The sequence below is a fragment of the Carettochelys insculpta genome, chromosome 2, assembly GCF_033958435.1.
Source record: "Carettochelys insculpta isolate YL-2023 chromosome 2, ASM3395843v1, whole genome shotgun sequence".
NCBI lineage: Eukaryota > Metazoa > Chordata > Testudines > Carettochelyidae > Carettochelys > Carettochelys insculpta.
Window position 1 is genome coordinate 162,017,481 of NC_134138.1, and position 19,817 is coordinate 162,037,297.

At 43.2% G+C, this 19,817-nt stretch overlaps 1 protein-coding gene across 3 annotated transcripts in view; it reads left to right on the top strand.

The window, feature by feature from the left end:
- The window catches only part of COL15A1 (collagen type XV alpha 1 chain), a 242,956-nt gene that overhangs the window by 106,283 nt on the left and 116,856 nt on the right, over positions 1 to 19,817 (top strand). For all 3 annotated transcript variants that reach the window (XM_074987940.1, XM_074987942.1, XM_074987941.1), the window contains 5 exons: positions 5,957 to 6,083; positions 8,866 to 8,981; positions 13,362 to 13,517; positions 14,387 to 14,413; positions 17,573 to 17,635. In XM_074987940.1, the coding sequence (XP_074844041.1) occupies positions 5,957 to 6,083; positions 8,866 to 8,981; positions 13,362 to 13,517; positions 14,387 to 14,413; positions 17,573 to 17,635 (489 nt within the window). The remainder of the gene's footprint in view (positions 1 to 5,956; positions 6,084 to 8,865; positions 8,982 to 13,361; positions 13,518 to 14,386; positions 14,414 to 17,572; positions 17,636 to 19,817) is intronic.

A 19,817-nucleotide genomic window follows, 5' to 3' on the forward strand; every position in this document is an offset into this window, starting at 1 on the left:
CGGGCGGGCTACAGGACCCCACTTCTTCCTGGTGCGTGCTTTCTACCTGAGCGCTCTAAGCCATTTGTAGACACCACTTGTCCCTTGTTGTGTCTGATAACTGAAGAGGGCTGAATGACCCCTGGCCACAGCCCATATGCACTGTCATAGACCTGAAATATTTCTTCCTATGTTGCATTCTGCCAAAGGAAATGGTGGGACAGGCAGTTGCCCCCAGGCCTGGTGTTTCAATTAGGCCCACAGTTCTGGCTGCCACCGCTGATACTTTGGCAGTGGTGGCAAAGGGAGCTCTGGGTCTCTTGGAAACATTGCAGGGGTGCTGCTCCAGGTGTGCACAGCTGTGGGAGAGTGGGAGGGGCACAGTGCTGAGAGCTGACTGCTCTTAGTCCCAGCCCTTTCTCTCTTGGTCCCACCCAGAGCTGGGCCCCTCTCCCACTTTGCACGAGGGCCACGGTAGCTGTCCACACTCCTGTTTTGGAATTCCTATTGTTTGGTGCATTGACAAGTAGGCTCTCTCCTGTGAGATGCTGAGAGCCCTGTGTGTCTTGTGTGTCTTCTGAATTCAGCTGGCAGCTGAGGTTCCTCTGTCCCTCACTTGAGGTGCTTCTTGTCTTGAAGTTTTGGTCCTAAATGAGCAATAACAAACTATTCTGGATAGGCAGATAAGTGAGCTAGATGACCTGTGGGGTCTTTTCCTTCTCTATATTCTGAAGCCAGAAAACCACCTCCTACAGAGAAACTCATGCTAGATTTCCACACAGGTGGATAATTGGGAGCTCATGGAGAGTTTTATGGGGCTTGTGGTAAGGTCAGTCCCACTCCTATTCAGATGAGTCTCACAGATAGCTTAAGCACCCTGGCACAAGCCCCGTTTGCCCTTGCCAGGGTTTGCACTCCTGTCCCCCAGCTAGAAGGGCATTGGGATAGGTGCCCCCTCATCTGCCTGGGCTGGGTAAACAGTTCCTCTCTGCCCAGCCACCAGCTGACCTTTCAGACTACCTGAGGGAAGGGATCCCAAGTACTTCTCGTTGGAGCTCCTCAGTTCTCCTTATCAGTCTTCTGATTCTTTTTCTCTCTCCTTCTGCTATAATGGTGTTGCCATATTTGACCTTTCAAAAATGTGCTAGATATACTGTAACACAGGACTACAATGTGAGTCGGTAGATACTGATACAGATATATTCCCTCCCACGGGTGCCCCCTCTCTGTATCTACCCGCTCACATTGGATTAATGTGTTATATATTACATATGCAATAATATATGTCTATAGTAATATCTAGTACATGAATACAATGTGAGTTAGTCAATACTAATACAGATACACTTGCTTTTAGGGGTAACCTCTTTTCTGAATGTTCAAATATTGTAACTCTATAATCCTCTTACTCCCACCTACTCCTCCACTCTCCACCTCCTCCTTACTTGGGTGGTGGAGGTTTGACAGCATCAGGTGAGATCAGCTGGCCCTAACTGATTCATAGTATCCCCAGCCTGCTGCTCCTACTCTGCCCGTGATGACTCCTGATCGGCCAGGGCAGTTTCTACTTTTAGAGCTCCCTCTCTCCCCTGTTGAGCTAGCCCTCTGGCCTGACCCTATCACAGGGCTGTACAGCTTCACTGTGAGTGACATCCCCTGGGCAATCCTGGAGATTTGCTTTGAAAGGAACCAGCCAGAAGGCACAGGCACAGGCATAGGAATGGCTGCACATCTCCAGTGGTTTCTCTCCCCTTGCAGCAGCCAGGTTACAATTGCCTTTGTCTGTTCTCTCTGGCTGCTGGATCAGTAGGAGCCCTACAGGGAGTTAACCCAGCTCTAACTCCTGTGGACCTTAGTCCAGATATATACATGAAAATCCATTGAGTCAGCAGGGAATGCAGCTCATGCTCTGCATTTGCATCCTTTCCTACATATCCTTATCGAACACAGACAGAGGGGCTGAAAAAAAAATCCCTCCTCCTTGTGCTTGTGTGGAGTGCTCATGCACGTGGAATATTCCAGCCCTTTGCGTTTAACTTGGAGCTCTGTGACCCACACCATACACTTCCTCCTAGTTCAGTATATTGTTCTCATCATCAGCCTTCTGCATACAGTTCTTCAGCCAGGTTTCTTTTTACTTGGTAGTTCTCCTGTCTAAACCAATGTGAATTAATTCTAAGAAATTTCTTGGGCCGCAGTTAAATACTGTGCTAAAATCCAGTCATAGGCTATGAGGGTTTAGTCAATAAAACCAGCATTTTGTTGACAAAACCTGGGGAGGATGCAAATTCCCAAGGTGTTCTATTGACAGTAAATCAACGGACTGCAGCACTTTTGTCAGTAGTCTTATCCCTCTCTCCATGAGGCATAACTCCTCTCTTGACAGTGATCTGTTGACAGAAAGCTGGTCTGGATGTTCTGGGGAGGCCCTCTGTTGACAGACAGGGCTTCCAGGACACTGGGCAGCCCTGTCTGCTGTTCTTCTGGGTTGGCCATTTTGCCGGGAGGGTAGCTGGGCAGTCTGGCCGCCCTCTGTCAACAGAGCAGATCACTCTTGCAATTCACTCGGCAATTTGGCCGTGATCTGTCGATAGAAGTTTTGTCGAAAGGTGTCTTCTGACAAAATCTTCTGTTGACAAATCCCTGTAATCTAGGTATAGCCACAGTATATTTGATTTGCAGTTTCCTTAATCTGTGTAGTTCTGTCAAGTAACCAAAATGTATGTGCCATGATTTTATTTTTTATTAACATGCAGTATACTGCTTATTGCTCACTATTCTATTATCTTTTGGATGTGTAGCAATTTGTGTTTCCTTGATATTTTCCCCACTATCTTTCTAGGGATGAAAGTCAGATTTTTGGGGAAGAATTAACAAGATCACCTTTTCTCTTATTAAAATATACCTATTATTTAACATTAGCAAAAGGAAATGTTTTCTATACATTTTTCCTCTGCTTCACTTATCTTTACGTTAATGTAAAACATTTGCTACTTATAATTGAACAAAGCCACACACTCCATTAGGAATGTTCCTTTTCTATCTGCTGTATCCAAATGCAGAAGAGGAAAGATACTGTAGACTGCATTCAGAGGGGGGAAAAAGAAATCTGCTCCTTTCTGCAGGTGGCATAGCCATGAAGACCCAATCTTATGAAAGAACTTGTATACACAAAGTCCAGTACTGCATGTGAAACCATAACAAAGCTTAAGAGTATTACATTTATTATAGTTCAGATCAACAAACAGTGTTTAAGAGTATGGTAGGCCTTTGGCTGCAATGAATAGTTGGGAGTATGCTTGTAGGGAATAGCATGAAAAAGGTGTACAAAAGTTAAGGCAAATGGAAGACAAGGAGCAAACACAAATTTTTTGTGCGTCAGAGCAAAGGTATCTGAAATCCAGTATAATCAATGGAAAGACTCATTTTGACCTCAGTGGGACTTGGATCTGGCTGACAGTTAACAAAACTTCTGTTCTTTTTCTTTAAGCTTTGAAAGAAACTTCAAATTGGAACTGACTTCCCAAAGCAAATATGGGTATGTGTACACTGTAAACAAACACCCCCTTAGCCCCAGTCAGCTGTCAAGGGCCAGCCACAGGGGTCTAAGTGTACTGTAGGCATTTGGGCTCTGGTACCTTCCCAAGATACAGGGTCCCTGAGCCCAGGCTCCATCCCAAGCCTGAATATCTATACTGCTGTTAAACAGCCTCTTAACCAAAGGCCTACAGGCCCAACATGAGATTTTAATTGGAATGTAGACATATCCTATGGTTCCTCAGAGCCTTACAAGTAATAGAGGAGAAGCTTTAATGCCTTCAATAGCAGTACTATTTTTTTATGAGAAGTGACATTCAAATCTGTAAATAGAAGGGAATCTGCACCCACCGATTATAATTGTGGTTTGTATTGTGATAGCACAATGGGGACTAGGATGTTTACACAGTCGTGCTGTATAAATTGAGAGTAAAAAAGACAGTTTCAGTATTCAGTCCTCTCTTGCTGTCACTATCCTCCTTCTTCTTAACATCAGGGCAGGACCTAAGTTCATATTAAATCTGAAGCACATACTTAGTTTTCATTAATTTAAATGAGACATTAGGTTTAGCACAGGCTTAAGTGCTGCCTTGAATAAAGCTGTTTTCCTGCATAATGGCCTTGGACCTTACTTCTTGTATTTTTAAGAAAAACAGCAAATGTCTTGGAAAGGTTTTCCCTATTGTGGGTACATAAAAACACAAGAATTATGTCAGGTTAAAGGTATGTTAGGGAAAATTCCATTCTTCTACACATATGACAAAATAAGTTAAAATGCCTTAATACCATCATGTGCAGTTCTGCCAGACTCTTTGGCCCACTGCAGTAAACTCTTTGATATCCGGCATCCATGGGACCGGGAGGTTGCCGGAGGATCAAATATTCTGAATAAGAGAGAGTTTAGTATTCATGCATTAGGAGGGCAGAGGAGCCTGCCATCTGCACTCACACACAACTCCAGCTCCTGGCACTTTTTTTCTTACCTGTGTGCTGTGTTGGAGGATAAGAGGTAGTGCCTCTTATCTATTTAAATTGTTAGCTAACTACATGATTACTGGGGCTAGATTAAGCATGTCTGTTTAGTTTCTTTAGGGAACAGAGTGCCAGGACATGTGAGGTTTGTCAGTTACCATCTAAATGTCCCTCCAAGAGAGCCACTTCCAACTAAGCAGATGAGCTTTTATTGCTGCCAGCTTACGGCCATGCATCTCATAGCCACGGCCAGGGGACAGGCACGGAGGGCACACAGGAGTTATGCTGGTTATCTGAGAGTGCCGGTTACTCAAATACCGGTTAAACAAGAGCTTACTGCATGCGTGTGTCACGTTGCTATGGCAACACAAATCACATTTACACCTGCCTGAATTGGCCAGTGGAGGACTGAGTACTATTTGGATACTGGGAAGTGGGTGAGCCTGAGTCAGCCCACTGCGAGGGCACCTGCCCCAGACTACAGAGGGGGGCTGCTGGACCTAGGAACCACCTGTCTCAAGCCTCTGAGAGAGATTCTGTATGAACAATTAGGCCTAGCAAGCTGGGATATAACTTCCTCACACTAATGTGTTGCTCGCAAACTGTCCATAAGGATCTTGCTGCCTCGTATAATGTTCTTTGGTCTGTTCCCATTATAAAGTACTAAAGGCATTTCAGTCGCATCAGCAGCATGCACACAGACAGTTAGTACATGGCAAGGTAAATTTACACCCAAGCTTGCCACAAAGTAACCATTTATGTAGATATGCCCTGAGTTTGTGATATGGCAGGTGTTCTCCCACACCCGCCTGATTCCATGCTGTTGATAATGCCCCTGTGGCCCATGGGCAGCCTGCGGAAGACAGAGCAGATTGCTAGCTCTATGGATAGGCTGGCGTTGGTCAGTTCCAAGACAAAGAAGCCACAATGGTGGCTTAATGCCACCTGTGCCCTCTCCATACTTGTGCCAAATGTATCTTTGCTGACCTGGAGGATCTGGGTTCCAGATCTGTGTGATAACGTTTCCAGAGAACTTAGTTGAAACTTTCATACATATTTTGTGAAGGTCATAGTAAAACCCTTGGCTATAAATTAGTGAGATGGTTTCTGCCAAACAGAAATGAGGTATTTAAGAAAGAACAGAGACCACAGAGAAAAAATTCTTTATTGTAAACATAACCATGTGCAAATGTGGCTTGTTAGCAAATGTTAATTTTATTGGTACCTGCAGTAACTGAAAACACATTCAAAACAATTACACAGTCTTAGGAGCAGGTGCACAAAACGTGTTTGGAAGAAAACCAAAACTCTCCATGTAGTTCATAAATATAGTAGGTTTTTTGATGCTCTGGGGGAGAACAAACCTATTGACTAATTTTATATGGTAAGACTTTTTTCTCAGAAATAATGATCAGGTAGGTTTGCTTGATTTCTTGCTAAGCAATTGTTTGGGAATTTATTTTTTTAGCCTGAGGAAACAACAGCTGAACCTGTAGAAGCACCTCCTACTGTGTCAATTCAACTAGAAGAAATGGATTTCTCAGGACATCATATATTAGATGAAACACCTGAACTGCCTACAATCAAAGAACAAGGTATTATATGTTTCCCTCTTTTTACTTTTTCTATGCTTTTCAGGGCCAGGCCTATATTTTTCTGTGTATGGAAAGTGTGTGGAATGTTTGGGGTGCTACCTGAAATATGCATAACAATTCTCAAAATCTTAGACATTCCATGTATTATGATTGGCATCTCCTCAGTGCTGAAAGTGATGAGCCTATGCAGGGTAAACTAGATTTTCCCCCAAACAGCTGCACTTTTGGATTTTTCAAAATGGTCCCATGTAACAGTGGTTTTATAGGTAGAAACTGCAACCCTTCCTCAGACTCTTTTTGCTAACCATGGAGCTTGCAGATCGATTAACCGCACCTTCGGCAAAAAAGATCCTTAGTTCGTAGGTGCACAAAGAGCAGGTGTGCCCCTCCAACACAGCAAAGATGATTCCCAATCACAGCTGCATCTAAAGAAACTGTTTTATTGGAGAAGAAACGAAGAATTAAAATAAATTCTCCATTGTATGTTTTGTCCATGGACAGCAATGCAAGCTGGCAGAAATGCATACCTACTAGTTCAGGTGTTTTGCAGTCTTTCAGTAGTGTACATAAGTGAGTGTACATAAGTAGTGTACATAAGTGAGTGGTCCTATACATAGGAAGATTTTTTTTACTTCTGTTTAGATCAGCTGGTGCCTGGGAGTATGAAGTGTCCTGACCCCATCTTAGAATATATAAGCATAAATGTTATTGGTTCTAAAATTATCCCGCCCCCCCTTAGAAATTTAGCTCTGGTATTTAATTTGACGATCTCTTATGGTAGTGAATTCTGAACACTTGACAACACTGTTATTCATCACAGTAATGTCAGAGCACCGCACAACCAAATGTATCCTGGCCATACCCTGTGAGAACAGGGAGTACTCTCCCCAGTGTACAGTAAGGAAACAGACTCAGAGTGATTAATGGTCAAATTCTCAAAGGCCTTAGCACTCAAAGATACAAATGGACACCTAATGGGGTTTTCATAAGCACTTAGGCACCTAAACATATGTTGATTTCAATGGGAGTTGGGTTGATTTTGAAAATCAAACTTTGTCCCTATCTGCATCTTTAGGCACCTAAATACCTTTAAAAATCTGACCTCAAGTGACTTGAGCAAGGTTAAACAAGAAGTCTGTGACACAACTGAGACTTGAACCCAAATTTCTTGAACTCAAACCTACTATCTTCGCCACAGGATCCCTCTCCCTAAGTCCAAGTTGATTGAATAACCTAAGTTTCTCATCTAATGCAGCAGTTGCCAACCTTTTCACGAGTGCAGACCCCCAATCACCTTCCAAACCATTCACAGACCTCCAATTGTCCCCCAAACCGTTTGCAAACCTCTAACAAAGCCAGTTCTAGCCACTATGTATACTTCATTAAGTGAAAAGGGAAACCACAACATAGGTTTTGGGGCAGCAATGAAGAGCATTATTGGAAGGGATCTAATTTAAAAATAATAATTGATTGTAACTTTGTAATTTATTTAAAACTCATTTTCTATGATCATTTTTTTGTTTATCTTCCATTTTTTTCATGGATCCCTGGCAATATCCTCACACCCTGGGTGGGGAAGCACTGATCTAATGAATGACAAAGTGAGAAACTGTGAAGGGTAACAATATTATGTGAGGCACCCATTTTTCAAGTGTGTGTGGAGCTCTTGGCCTTCTTTAGGGCACATGTGAAGCATTTCCTATGTAAGTGCCAGGTACAAAGTGCTAAGCAGGGTATCAAGCACAGAGGAATCCAATCATCCAACAGAGAGAAAACCACAGCACACAACCACATGACTAAAGCAAGGATTAGCAGTAGGAGCAAGGCCAAAGAGGAGACTGTGTAGCTAATTGCCGCACTTATAGACAAAGGATTATGCTTAGAACAGCAGCTCCTCTAACAAACCTTGCAGGGCACATCCCTCATTTTTTAGTCTGCACAGTTGTAAGTTAGGCACTAGGAAGGTAAGGGATTAAAGCAATGCAATCTCCCGGGCTCATCAATAGGGGCAGGGTGTGGAAGGAAAGAGGCAAATACCACAGGGCTGAACAGTTCAGAAGGGCCTGAGGCTTCCAGCTGCTGCTGTTGAAGCAGCAGCAGCATCTGGAGCACTGGGTCCTTTACAATGCCATGGAGTGCTCTGCAGTGCATTTTGGGTAGCACTAAAGGCTGAGTTGTGCATGAAGTTTACAGGTGGCACTGAGGGTTGGTTGCCCCCACCCCCACACCTTCCACCTGAAGTCTGCCTCTTCTAGGAGCGCAGAGCTCCCCCCTCACCTTGTCCAGAGGCCCAGCAAGGCTGTTGGCCAACCCTGCACTCTTCTTATCTCACTCGGACATACAGTATATCCTCCAGTTTTGTACTTATCTTCTCTCCTTTTGAACTTTATTTTTTTCCACTAGTCATCTTTCAGAGTTTTAGAAATGACAGTGTAATTTCCATGCTCCTCTATTGCAGAAAACCTTTCTCACCTCTGATTTTTATTTTTGCCTTGGGTTTTGGGATTTCTGTTCTTTCCCAGTGTGTTTTGTTTGTGTATTAGTGACAGAGAAAGAGCCATGTTAGTCTGTATTCTATCAAAACAACAAAAACATTCATGTAGCACTTTAAAGACTAAAAGAATAACTGGTTAGTCTTTAAAGTGCTACATGACTGCTTTTTTGTTTTGTTTGTGTATTGTATCAGATGTCAATTTTCTTTCTTTTGCCTTATGGTATGTGTGCTCTCTCCCCTGCTAAATGTCATTTTGTATGCTTTTTTGTTTTGTTTTATTTTATTTAGGTTCAACCAATGTAGGAAATTATCAGCATGAAAGAGTCACCACTGCTATAGCCCAGGAAACATTAAAACCAGAAGTTGGTTCTGATGTTAGTGTTTTGCAAAGAAGAGGAGAAAAGGTCAGTATGGATGGTTTTCTGTGGCGCTTCTCATTGTGGCTCTGATTCAAGAAAGCACTTACACATGTAATTATCCTTTCTAGCTTTCTATTAACTCTTATGTTAATCAATCATTTGTGTACTTCAGCAGGTATGACATCGCATGGCAACATTGTTTCCAAACCCACTTGAACTGTGGAACAGTTCAGATCTATATTCAGACTGTCCAGTTCAGACACAGCAAAGATGCTTTTAATATGGACTGTTTTTACTCTAGTTTTAAAGATGCAGTGAAGGAAGAGAGCCTATATGTAGCCCCAAATGAGAGCCTGGAGTTCATTGTTTGTTTTACAAAAGCCACCTTGAACTAATCTAAATACGAGTCTTGCAGACTAGCGAATATTTTATTTCTACAGCTGTAGCATAAAAGCCTGCAGATTTATAAATACATAACCTGGTCCTTGAATTTTGGAGCACTTCAACTCTGAAATTTGTTCCTGAGACTCCTGTTTAGAACTAAGTAAACGATACTGCCCTCCATCAATAGTTTGAGAGCTATTGTTTTCAAGAGAAGAGGCAAAAGCACTTGAACAGATTTGAAAGCCAGTTTGTTCTAGAGTACTTTTACAAAAATATGAACATTTTTTACAGGTTTGGTAGTTTTGAAAAAGAATAGGTTCAGTTCACTTAGCATATAGCCATAGTACATCGAAATGTGCTAGCTAGAAAGAACAGAATTCTCTTAGATACATTCTATGACACAAATTTACCTCTACACCAACTTCATACTCAAAATTGTGAGGCTCTGGTACTACAGTTTTTATCCAAGCTTCCTTGGGACTTTTGCCAGAGTAATGACAGAAGTCCTGAGGACTTTGATAAAAAAGCACACAGTGTTAGAACTAGGGCTGTCAATTAATTGCAGTTAACTCACACACTTAACTCAAAAAACCTGTGATTAAAGATTAATCACACTGTTAAATAATAGAATACCAATTGAAATGTATTTACATATTTTGGATATTTTTCTGCATTTTCAAATATATTGATTTTTATTACAACACAGAATACAGAGTGTATAGTGCTCACTTCATATTTTTGATCACAGATATTTGCACTGTAAAAATGATAAAAAGATAAATAGTATCCTTCAGTCCTCCTCATACAACTACTCTAGTGCAATCTCTTTATCATGAAAGTGCAGGTTACAAATGTATAATTTTTTGTTACAAAACTGCACTCAGAAACAGAACAATGTAAAACTTTACAGCCTCTATGTCCACTTGGTCCTACTTCTCGTTCAGCCTATCACTACGATAAACAAGTTCCTTTACATTTCCTGCCTGCTTGTTGTTTACACTATCACCTGAAAGTGAGAACTGGGGTTTGCATGGCACTTTTGTGTCCAGTTTTGTCAGGTATTTGCATGCCAGATATATTAAGCATTGATATGCTTTCTCATGCTTTGGCTGCCATTCCAGAGGGCATGCTTCCATGCTGATGATGCTTTTTAAAAAATAAGTGTTAATTAAATTTGTGACTGAATCCCTGGGGTAGAACTGTATGCCTCCTGTTCTGTTTTACCCACATTCTGCCATATATTTCATGTGATAGCACTCTTGGACGATGACCCTCACGACAGATGTGAGAAAACACAAAGAAGATTCTGTGATGTTCTCTGGTTGAAATGTTAAGCATCTGATTAAGACGTGGCACATGGCCAGAGAGCATTAACCATCTCATAGGCTGAATGACCCAGGCTTGGCCTCTTAAGACTTGTTAGGAAGATATCTAAATGATAGTTAAGCTATTACATGAGGTTAGAGTAGAACTTTAAAATGCAAACCAGCATGATGAGGGCATTAGAATGGTAGGTGTTTACCCAGGTGTTGCCATGTGAACAAACAATTCTTGTCTATTTATTAAAGTCTTGATTCAAGATAAAAAAGGAATAGTAACACTGGTTGATTGAAGTAGTAGTATCTCTAGCTGTCTCTTGGAAGGTTGTGGTAAACTGTATATGAACTCTTTAATGGATAAATTACCCTATGATAATTGCCAGGATGTTTGGAAGACAGAACATTTCATCAAAGGCCTATTGTTCTCCCAGTCTAAGAAGGTACTGGAAATGAAGTATCAAGGTCCTTTTGACGTTATCTTTTTTTCATTTCATATCTGCTTGGCTGCTCTTGGGGTGAACTGAAAGCCATAATGAATGAGATCCCAGGATAACCTGCTGTCCCTATAATTGACATTGACTTAGTAATTCTGGACTGATGTTAAAAGATCTATAAGAAGTTGCAAAGCTCAACCACTCTGTATCTACATCTACTCTAGAGCACTTTTTTGAAAGAGAGCTGTCAAAAGACGCCCTTTTGAAGGGGAGCATTTCTACATGGGCCAGCGCTGGCACCGTCGAAAGGGCCAGGCACTACGTCGATAGGGGCCATCCAGGGCGTTGGAAGAGAGCATCTACACTCGCCAGCGGCCTCTTTCGGAGAAAAAAAAGGGCCAGAAAACACTGTGGATGGGGTTGCAGGGTGGCCAACCCCTTCCAGGTCCTCAGCATACCGCTCCTTTAAAAGGCCCCTCTCCAACACCCTCAGCCTGCACAGCACAAGGCCTTGCATAGCTGCCACAAGCCCCACAGACACCGTGCCTGCAGGAATGGACGTGGAGCAGCAGCAGTTCAACACCCTGATGGCTGCCCACCACAGTAGTGGGCATCCTGCTGGCTGCAGCAGTGGTGGCTGCCCTGTAGCTCCTGGCAGGTCCCCCCACCTCAAAAGGGCCAGGGGTCCTCCTCTCTCTCTCTCTCTCTCTCTCTCACTCTCACACACACACACACACACAGAGAGAGAGAGAGAGAGAGAGAGAGAGAGAGAGCCAGGTGCTCCACCAGCTCTGGAGCTACTCCTCCAGCTCCGAGTTGTGGGAGCAACTGGTCATGGGGGAGTGGAACGGTGACCGGTGGATCCGGCATTTCCAGATGTGGCAGCAGACCTGCCTGGAGCTCTGCCAGGGGCTGTCCCCAGCCCTAAGACACCAGGACACCCAGATTTTTTGGTTAAGACCTAGTTGTATGTTGGCCTTCCTCTATAGCTAAAATGAAGAGCAGTAACCAATAGCTGGAACGCTGAGAGTCTCATACTCATATTCCATCTAAATTGCATTACAATAGTGCCACACCAGGCTGTTAAGAAAACGACCTTGTCCTAATGACATCCACTGTCAGCAGATAAAGAAACAGATCTCAGGATGGCTAGAGAAAACTTAGTTAACATGCTAACTACAATGGTGCCAAGTGAATTCTTGTTCTCACTTTCAGGTGAGGTTGTAAACAGGAAGTGGGCAGCACCCTCTTCTGCACATTGCAACCAAACTTGTTTGTGCAATTAACTAAACAAGAAGTAGGATGAGGGCTGGTTTCAGCCTTCACCTGGCTTCAAAAAAAAAGCAAACTTAGAGCCAGATAAGACTAGAGACAGGTCAGATAATATTTCTCCTGGCTAGGAGGAGTGGGGGAGCGATTCTAGCATTGGAAGTTGTTGGCTTCCTGCATTTGAATGGTGGGGCTAAAACCTCAAAAGACTGCAGGCTAGAAGATGCAAGCTAGGAAGCTGAAGTCTGATTTTTTGTTTCTGCTTTTCTTTGGGTGCATGTCCTCCCAGCTCAGGGGGGGACAAATAAAACTCTGATTTCATCTTTAATAGGAAACTAGAAAATTACTAAGCCTTTTTTTTTTTTTTTTCCATAAAAGCTAGACCCACAGCTTTCAGTGTTCTTCTGGTATTTTTATTTACCCTGTTAGTCATTGATGCCTTTTGCCTTCTTTATCAGTTGTCTATGTTTACTAATTGCTGATTTATATTCATTTTTATCACCTTCCTAATTTTTAACATGTGTGTGGAAATGACTGCTTTCCTTCACTCACCAGATAGACTTCTTTGCTAAAAAAAAGGAATCAGATTTCACGGTGGCTGAACTGTGTGTGGTGAGAGTGCTGGAGTTTTTGGTTGTCTAACAGAACATTCTTAAATAACTACCAATTATAATTAACATTTTTATGTTTAAATTCTTCCTCTCATTTGGTTTTTGTGTGCTTTTTTAATAGCACCAAATGTATATGTCGCAGGTTGGGGACTATATTTTTGTCTGCGCATAACCAATGAAATTGGGTGATAACCGCTTAGCCCCTAGGCAATTTTACCATTTTAACTGAATGATCAGTTCACCTTGATCAGTCAGAATGAGGTTCAATATCCTGAGTTGGTTGTAATATATGTTTTTTTGAGAGCTTAGCACAGTGTGTCCCCAAACTGGTCTGAGGCCTGTAGATATGATAACCATTAAACCATAGGAAGAATAGAATAAAGCCTATTTGATATTTTACACTCTTAGGGTCAAAAAGGGGAGAGTGGAGAAAAAGGAGAGCCTGGACCACAAGGACCACCAGGACCACCAGGAAAGTCAGGACTGGAAGAAATGCAGTCAGGGAGTCAAGGACCTCCTGGACCCCCTGGCTCCCTTGGAAAACCTGGGCAAGATGGTGCATCTGTGAGTACTGTAATCTCTATTGAAGGCAAACAGATCCTCTAGAACATTTGGTTCTCAAACTTGAGCAACCCCAGGACAGCCAATTCATTTTAAAATTTCCAGGGACCCCCTACTACCCTCCTGCATTGAGGAATCACCACACCACGTCCCTTTTCTGAGGCCCTATCCTGCTTGCCCCATGCCAACCTCCCATTGTTACTCATTGTCCACCATTCTCATTCTCTTTCACCAAGTTGGGGCAGGAGGCCAGGGTGAGGGAAAGGGGACATGGCTCCAACTGGGGGTGCAGGCTCTGTGGTGGGGCCTGGGATGAGGAATTTGAGGTGCAGGAGGTGACTTCAGGTTGGAGTGGGGGGTTGCAGTGTTGGAAGCTCCATGAGGGAGTTTAGTTGTAGCAAGATGCTCTGAGCTGGGAGAAGGTGAGGGCTAAAGTTGGGGATATGGGCTCTGGAGTGGGACTAGGGTGAAGGGTTTGAGTTTAAAGTGGGGGATCTGGACTAGGACAGGGGGTTAGGATATAAGAAGTGTTTTGGGGTCCCACCAGCATTTACTGCTGCTCCCAGGAAACAGCTGCCAGGTCCCTGTGGCCCCTGGATGCATGAGCGGCCAGGGAAGTTCTGTGTGATACCCTTGCACCCAGAGCTGCCAAACCTGTAGCTCCGTTGGTCTTGGCTTTTGGCCAATGGGACTGCAGGACCAGCACTTGGGTGTGAGAAGAGCATGGAGCCTTCATGGCTGCCCATGAACCTGGGCAAAAAAAGTTGGGATAGGGCTTAAAAAAAAGCTATTCTCCTGGCCAAAAAGGAGGAAGTGGTCACCCAACACATACTTGTTCTATGTACCTCTCTAAAACAGCTGTTTTCTTTTAGGGCACTCCTGGGAAAGATGGGCTGCCTGTAAGTATTTTTTTTTCATACCTATTTTAGTTCATTGAAGATAAAGAAATCCAGCATGTCTTAGCCAAGCATCTGGCAAAGTTTGAGCTTAAGCTATGTAAGGCTCTGTTGAAACCATATTCTCAGGAGGCAGGTTTGCCATCTGAATGGATTTGTTAAAAAAGCAAGAAAAGTGTAATGTTTCAAAGTGATTCACTAGCCTGGGGCACTGACCCCTGCCAGACTGGTGACCAGCCTTGACTGGGCATGAGTCTGTTTCACATGGAACGTACCATGTTTCTAAATGGAGCCTTTCTTCTGTTTTGTGAATGCTGTTTAAGGCTGGCAAATAGAACCAACTCCCTCACCATGAGTTATGGATGCCAGGCTTTGTACCCCTATTTGTAACCACTATGCAAACAAAGGGATGCATCGCAGCTTTCAGTTTCCCAGTTGCTTCTCCCATCACTCCCTTTCTTCTCGGCCTTAAATTGGTAGTCAGCCTATAGGATCTTGCGTTGTGATTGGTGAAGGGTACACTTCTTCATTCACCCTAGCGGCTAGAACAGGCGTGCACTTTATGCTCCAACCCAGCTCTGTACAAGAGCTCTCTCAAAGGAGAGGGGCACAGAAAGAAGGAGAGGGGAGGCCAGCACAGACCAACCCTCGAAGCTCTGGCAGGAAGTTTTGTTTGCAGTTATGTACTGTGTTAAGAGCAAGGCAAGCACAACATGGCTTTCCTGCCTAAATGACTGCACTTACCTGATTCCCAGCTGCTGCTGCTTTGCCATCTCCTAGTCCTAACCTCAGCTGGGGCGATTCTGCCCCCATTCCTCTGTGTCCTCAACCCTGTCACCTTAATGGACCTACATCACCTGCCTCACTCCCTGGCTCCACCCTGCCCACAACTACCACATACACCACTTCTCCTCTCCTCCTTTCCCATTGCCTCAATTGCTCCTTCTTCCCCTGCCTCAAACCTTTCTCCCACTCCTGAAACCCACCCAAACCACGGTCAGATTGCGTCGTCCCAGTGTATTTTTTCACTTGCTGTTGTTTTTGTGTGATCCTCCTCTAAGCTGAGGAGTTCCCCAGATGCTTCTCACCTGTATCCTCCAGCTAACCTTCTCCCACACTCCCATGGCGCCGGCTTCTCCTCTAGTGGCCCCATTCCATCTATTCTCCCAGAGTCATGTGCCCCTCTCCAACTCTTTTCACATGTTGTAACCCATGTGCCCTATGCAATGTCCTAGTGTGACACACCTTCCAGCTACCCTACCTACATGACTTTTCTATTTTCCCACTTCCCATGCAGCTGCTTTTTTCCCTCCTGCCTCCCTCCCTCATGCAAGAAAGCATCAGGGTGGGGATATCTCTGTGTCCCTTTCCCCTTCCAGAAATCTCCCACACAAACGCCAAAAACTTTGTCTGTTCCTGCCTTCTGCACATACTCCTCAGGGGTGGGGGAGGGGGTGTCACAATTTTGATAGTTGGTGCAAACAATCCAGCGGTGAGGGAGTTAATTATTCAGCCAAACAAACAGATGCTTTATCTATCTGCAAACCCCTGTTTCTGTTCCATGCTCAGAGAAATCTAGTTATTTTTGCATAAGGTCAATTCATGCTTAGGCAAAATGACTTATAAGAAAAGCTGTACCTGTGAAAGAAGCTGGTATTATCAGCTCTGCGCTGTTTTCTTGCTCTTCGCATTTAATTGTAAGCAGAATGTGTTTATGCGAAAGCCACAGCAAATGTTCTGTGGAAAATTCTTCAATTATATAATGCAATTAGGATTTTTATTTTTGCAGGAGGAACATTTTAAATTAGCCTGTGTGCAAAAGCCTGTTCAGATTTTATTTCTTTTACAGTTCTCTGTGGCATGAAGAATCCCATTTCCACCCTTTGCACTCATTGCAGCTTTACTTACATTCTGAAACCATTTTGTCTGTGTGCAGTTAGGCCCCTATCCTGCTAATACTTCCACACACTCAACTGTGCTACTGGGAGCAGTCCCACTGAACTCAATGTATTGTTCACAACTGTGCAGGTAAACACACGTGCAAGTGTTTACAGGGTTGGGGCCTTAATGTACCAAAAGTATTTTGCTATAATCCTCATACCAATGAGTCACCACAGAAATTTGTATTAATCTTAAAAGTAAGCCCCGTGGGTATATTTAATTACTACAACTAATTTATGGGTCTTTACACTTAGCACAGTGCTATTATGGTTAGACTCTGACAATGGCTATAATTAACAAATACCATTGTCCAGATTTCCTTAGAGAAAAAGTTCACAAATGAATGTACTTCTGAGCTTCATTTTCCTTCTGGATTTTGTTCCAGAAACCTAGGTTAGCTGGCTATTTCATTGTCTTATCCTGCAACTCTTAAAATCAGTGGGAATTTTTCTGTACACCTCAGTGAGCAAAGGCTGAGGTCTTACACAGAACACTGCATATGCATGTTGTGTTGAGGGGAGGCTACTCCCTGGGATAGGAGGGGGATGTGAGGTTTGGGAGTTGAGATTTAGCCAAATCGTGGGGGTTTAAAGGAAATTTGAGGCCTAGTAGTGCAAGATATTAAATAATTTCTGGGAGATGCTGAGTACTCTTAGCATCCATTGAACTCAGCGGGAGTTGGGGATGCTCAGGGTTGCAGGATGGGGGCTCAAATTATTGAAATAGAAGTGTGCAATCGAGCACCTCTCGCTGAAGCATTCTGCACAGTGTGCGGACCCTCAAATAGTAGCTTCCAGCAGTATAATTACAAAAGCGTTTCCACAGGAAAATATCTGACTGTCCTCACTCTGACTGCCTGTTACCTGGGTGTGAAATTGAAACTGGTGACCTTCCAATGTCCATTTTAGGTCAGATGAAGACAAACTTCCAGCCTAGAGTTTGCCTGCTATTATTACATTGGGGACATGCAGAATAAATAGAGAATTTTTATTCCAAGAGTTCAGGTAATCCTCTACCTGTCTCATAAAAAGGTCTGCAAATGTATATGTCAATCACAGATACGTGGGGAAAGCAGGTGAGAACTTTGTACATTCTAGCTTCCCTCCCGAACCGACTATAGCAACTTTCCTATAGGCACTTTTTGGTTTTCTATATAGCCGTCATTTGTAAGAATGATATATTTTGCTGCAAAGAAAATATTCAATAAAATTGTCTTTTTAGGGTGAAAGAGGACTTCAGGGATTGCCAGGGTTGAAGGGAGAGGATGGCCTTAAAGGAGAAAAGGTATGTGTCCTCTCAGTGTTTAAGAACCAATTGTATTAGCTGCCATTCATCTTTTGCTTTGTGTTAGTTCCATGTGTTATGAAGGGAAATAAAATACAGAAAGCATAAAAATTTATGCACCCCTCTCTCCCTACAATGTATCTATTCAAAGGCCTGTCACCATAAAATCCTGGATTTTGCTAGAAGACAGATGAATAGAGCTTATATAAACAGATAAGGTTTCCACAGGAAACGGTTAAGTTTTCTCAGAAATGGGGAAGATAAATGTGCCACTCTTAATAAAAGAAACAAGACCCATTTTGAAAAGTTGCACTGATATGTCTGCAAGGCCCTTCTTTTTCAGTTTTTACTGGTTTCTACCAAAACTTCTTGTTTTGTTATGAATTTTCACCTAACTTTAATATGATTGTTAAGAAATCCAATGCATTACACTAGTATAGGTGTTTATGTTCCTAATTTATTCTAAGTGTAAATGCGAGCCTGTTAGGTTAATTAAGTAGAAGATACACACATGCCTGTGTGTGCCTGTGTTTATACTGTTAATGTATAATTCATAAACTATGATATGAAACTGCTTTTACTTCTAATCCTCTTACTGTTCTCTTCTTTGCTTTATTCTCTCCTCCAATATTAACCCCAATATTTACCCCGATGCTAATATTTTATGCTGATTTGCACCCATTTAATTGTTTTATAATAAACACAAAGACACTTGAGAGATTTTAAACAACAAATGAAGGGTCCTTCCTGTATGTGTAACTGTGACTACACTGTTAGATAAATTAGGTATTGTCTCATGTTAGCCCTGCAAAGTAGACAAACATCAATGTTCACATTTTGAGGTGACTACTGCTGTCTCTGCTGAGCATAGGGGAGCTAGTGCAGCTTAATCAATTGTTGCATTCCACTTGAGAAATTCAGCCAGCAGTTTCGACAAGCGGACAAATAAATTGTTACCCAGTCAGTGTTTTGTTAGCAAAGAGTGAAGCTGAATGCAGGTTAAGCTGAACAAATGGAATGTCGTTAAACCTCTGCAGTGCTCTGGTCATGTGGCTCAGTTGCTTCCAGCTTGATACCCCACCCACTTTGTTCTCCCGGTGTTCCTTCAATAACATGGCGTCTCTGGATCCCAGTTTCCCTGAGCATAGACCGTTTTGAAATAAGTCAAACTTCCCTCATCCCTGATGTGAGATGCATTCAGACTTGACTCAAGTGGACCCCAAAGCATTTATAAAGATGAAATTCACCTCCTGACAATGCAAAACAGTGTGTATGGCTTGTGGGACCCCTGCCTGCTCCTTGTGGCCATTATCCCAGTGCGTGAGCTAAAACTACAGTCCCTCCTGGACAGAGATGCCGGGATCTGTGTAAATACAGATCTCTTAGCCCACTACCAGAGCACCTACACATGCTGGAGTAGCGCACTTTTCTGCTTCCAGCTTTTGTTTCCTCTTTTTTCTTGCTGTCAACTGACAAAATACCTTCTGGCAAATTATCTCTTGGAAGTTAAATCTATCTCTATTGTTAAAATATTTGTCAGCAACGGCCTTTGCCACTTCCATGTGCTGAATCTGGTCCACGGAAGACAATGTGATGGGTCTGCTGAATCGTGAATCGGTGGCTCTTTTCTCTCTCCTGCTCTGGCTTGGTGGAGACTAGCAGAAGAAAGGCAATGCTCTAGATGTTTAGGAGGATGGCTGTCAGGGAGCTGGTAGCTGGCTGTCCTGGAGGAGTGTGGTATTTGAAGAGTTTTTTGATGAAATACACCATGGGTCTCAGCAAGGCCTTGCGGCTGGTGCACCTTCAGCATATGCCCATGAGTTGTGGTCCATCTCCCATGCTGTGAAGCACTGAACCAGAACAAATTCAGGTTCCCTCAGTGGCCCCATAAGGCTGTGACAATTAGTCACAAGGGCTGAAATTCATTGCTCCCTCCTCACCCACTGTCTCTTTCATAAATCCCAAAGAAATGGCCCTTGAGCAAGGATACCTGGAGACAGGAGCAAACAGAATTCTCCTTACCTTTATCGCAGAATCTCTGTGGCCCCTCCACAACCCCATGTCAGTATCTGATCTGGAACAGCTGCCCTGATGCTGACCCATCTTCTGTGCAGTGTTTTGTGGCTGTTGGATTCATGTCATTCTAGACACAGTGGGCCATCCGTGTTTGCTGATGCAGAGC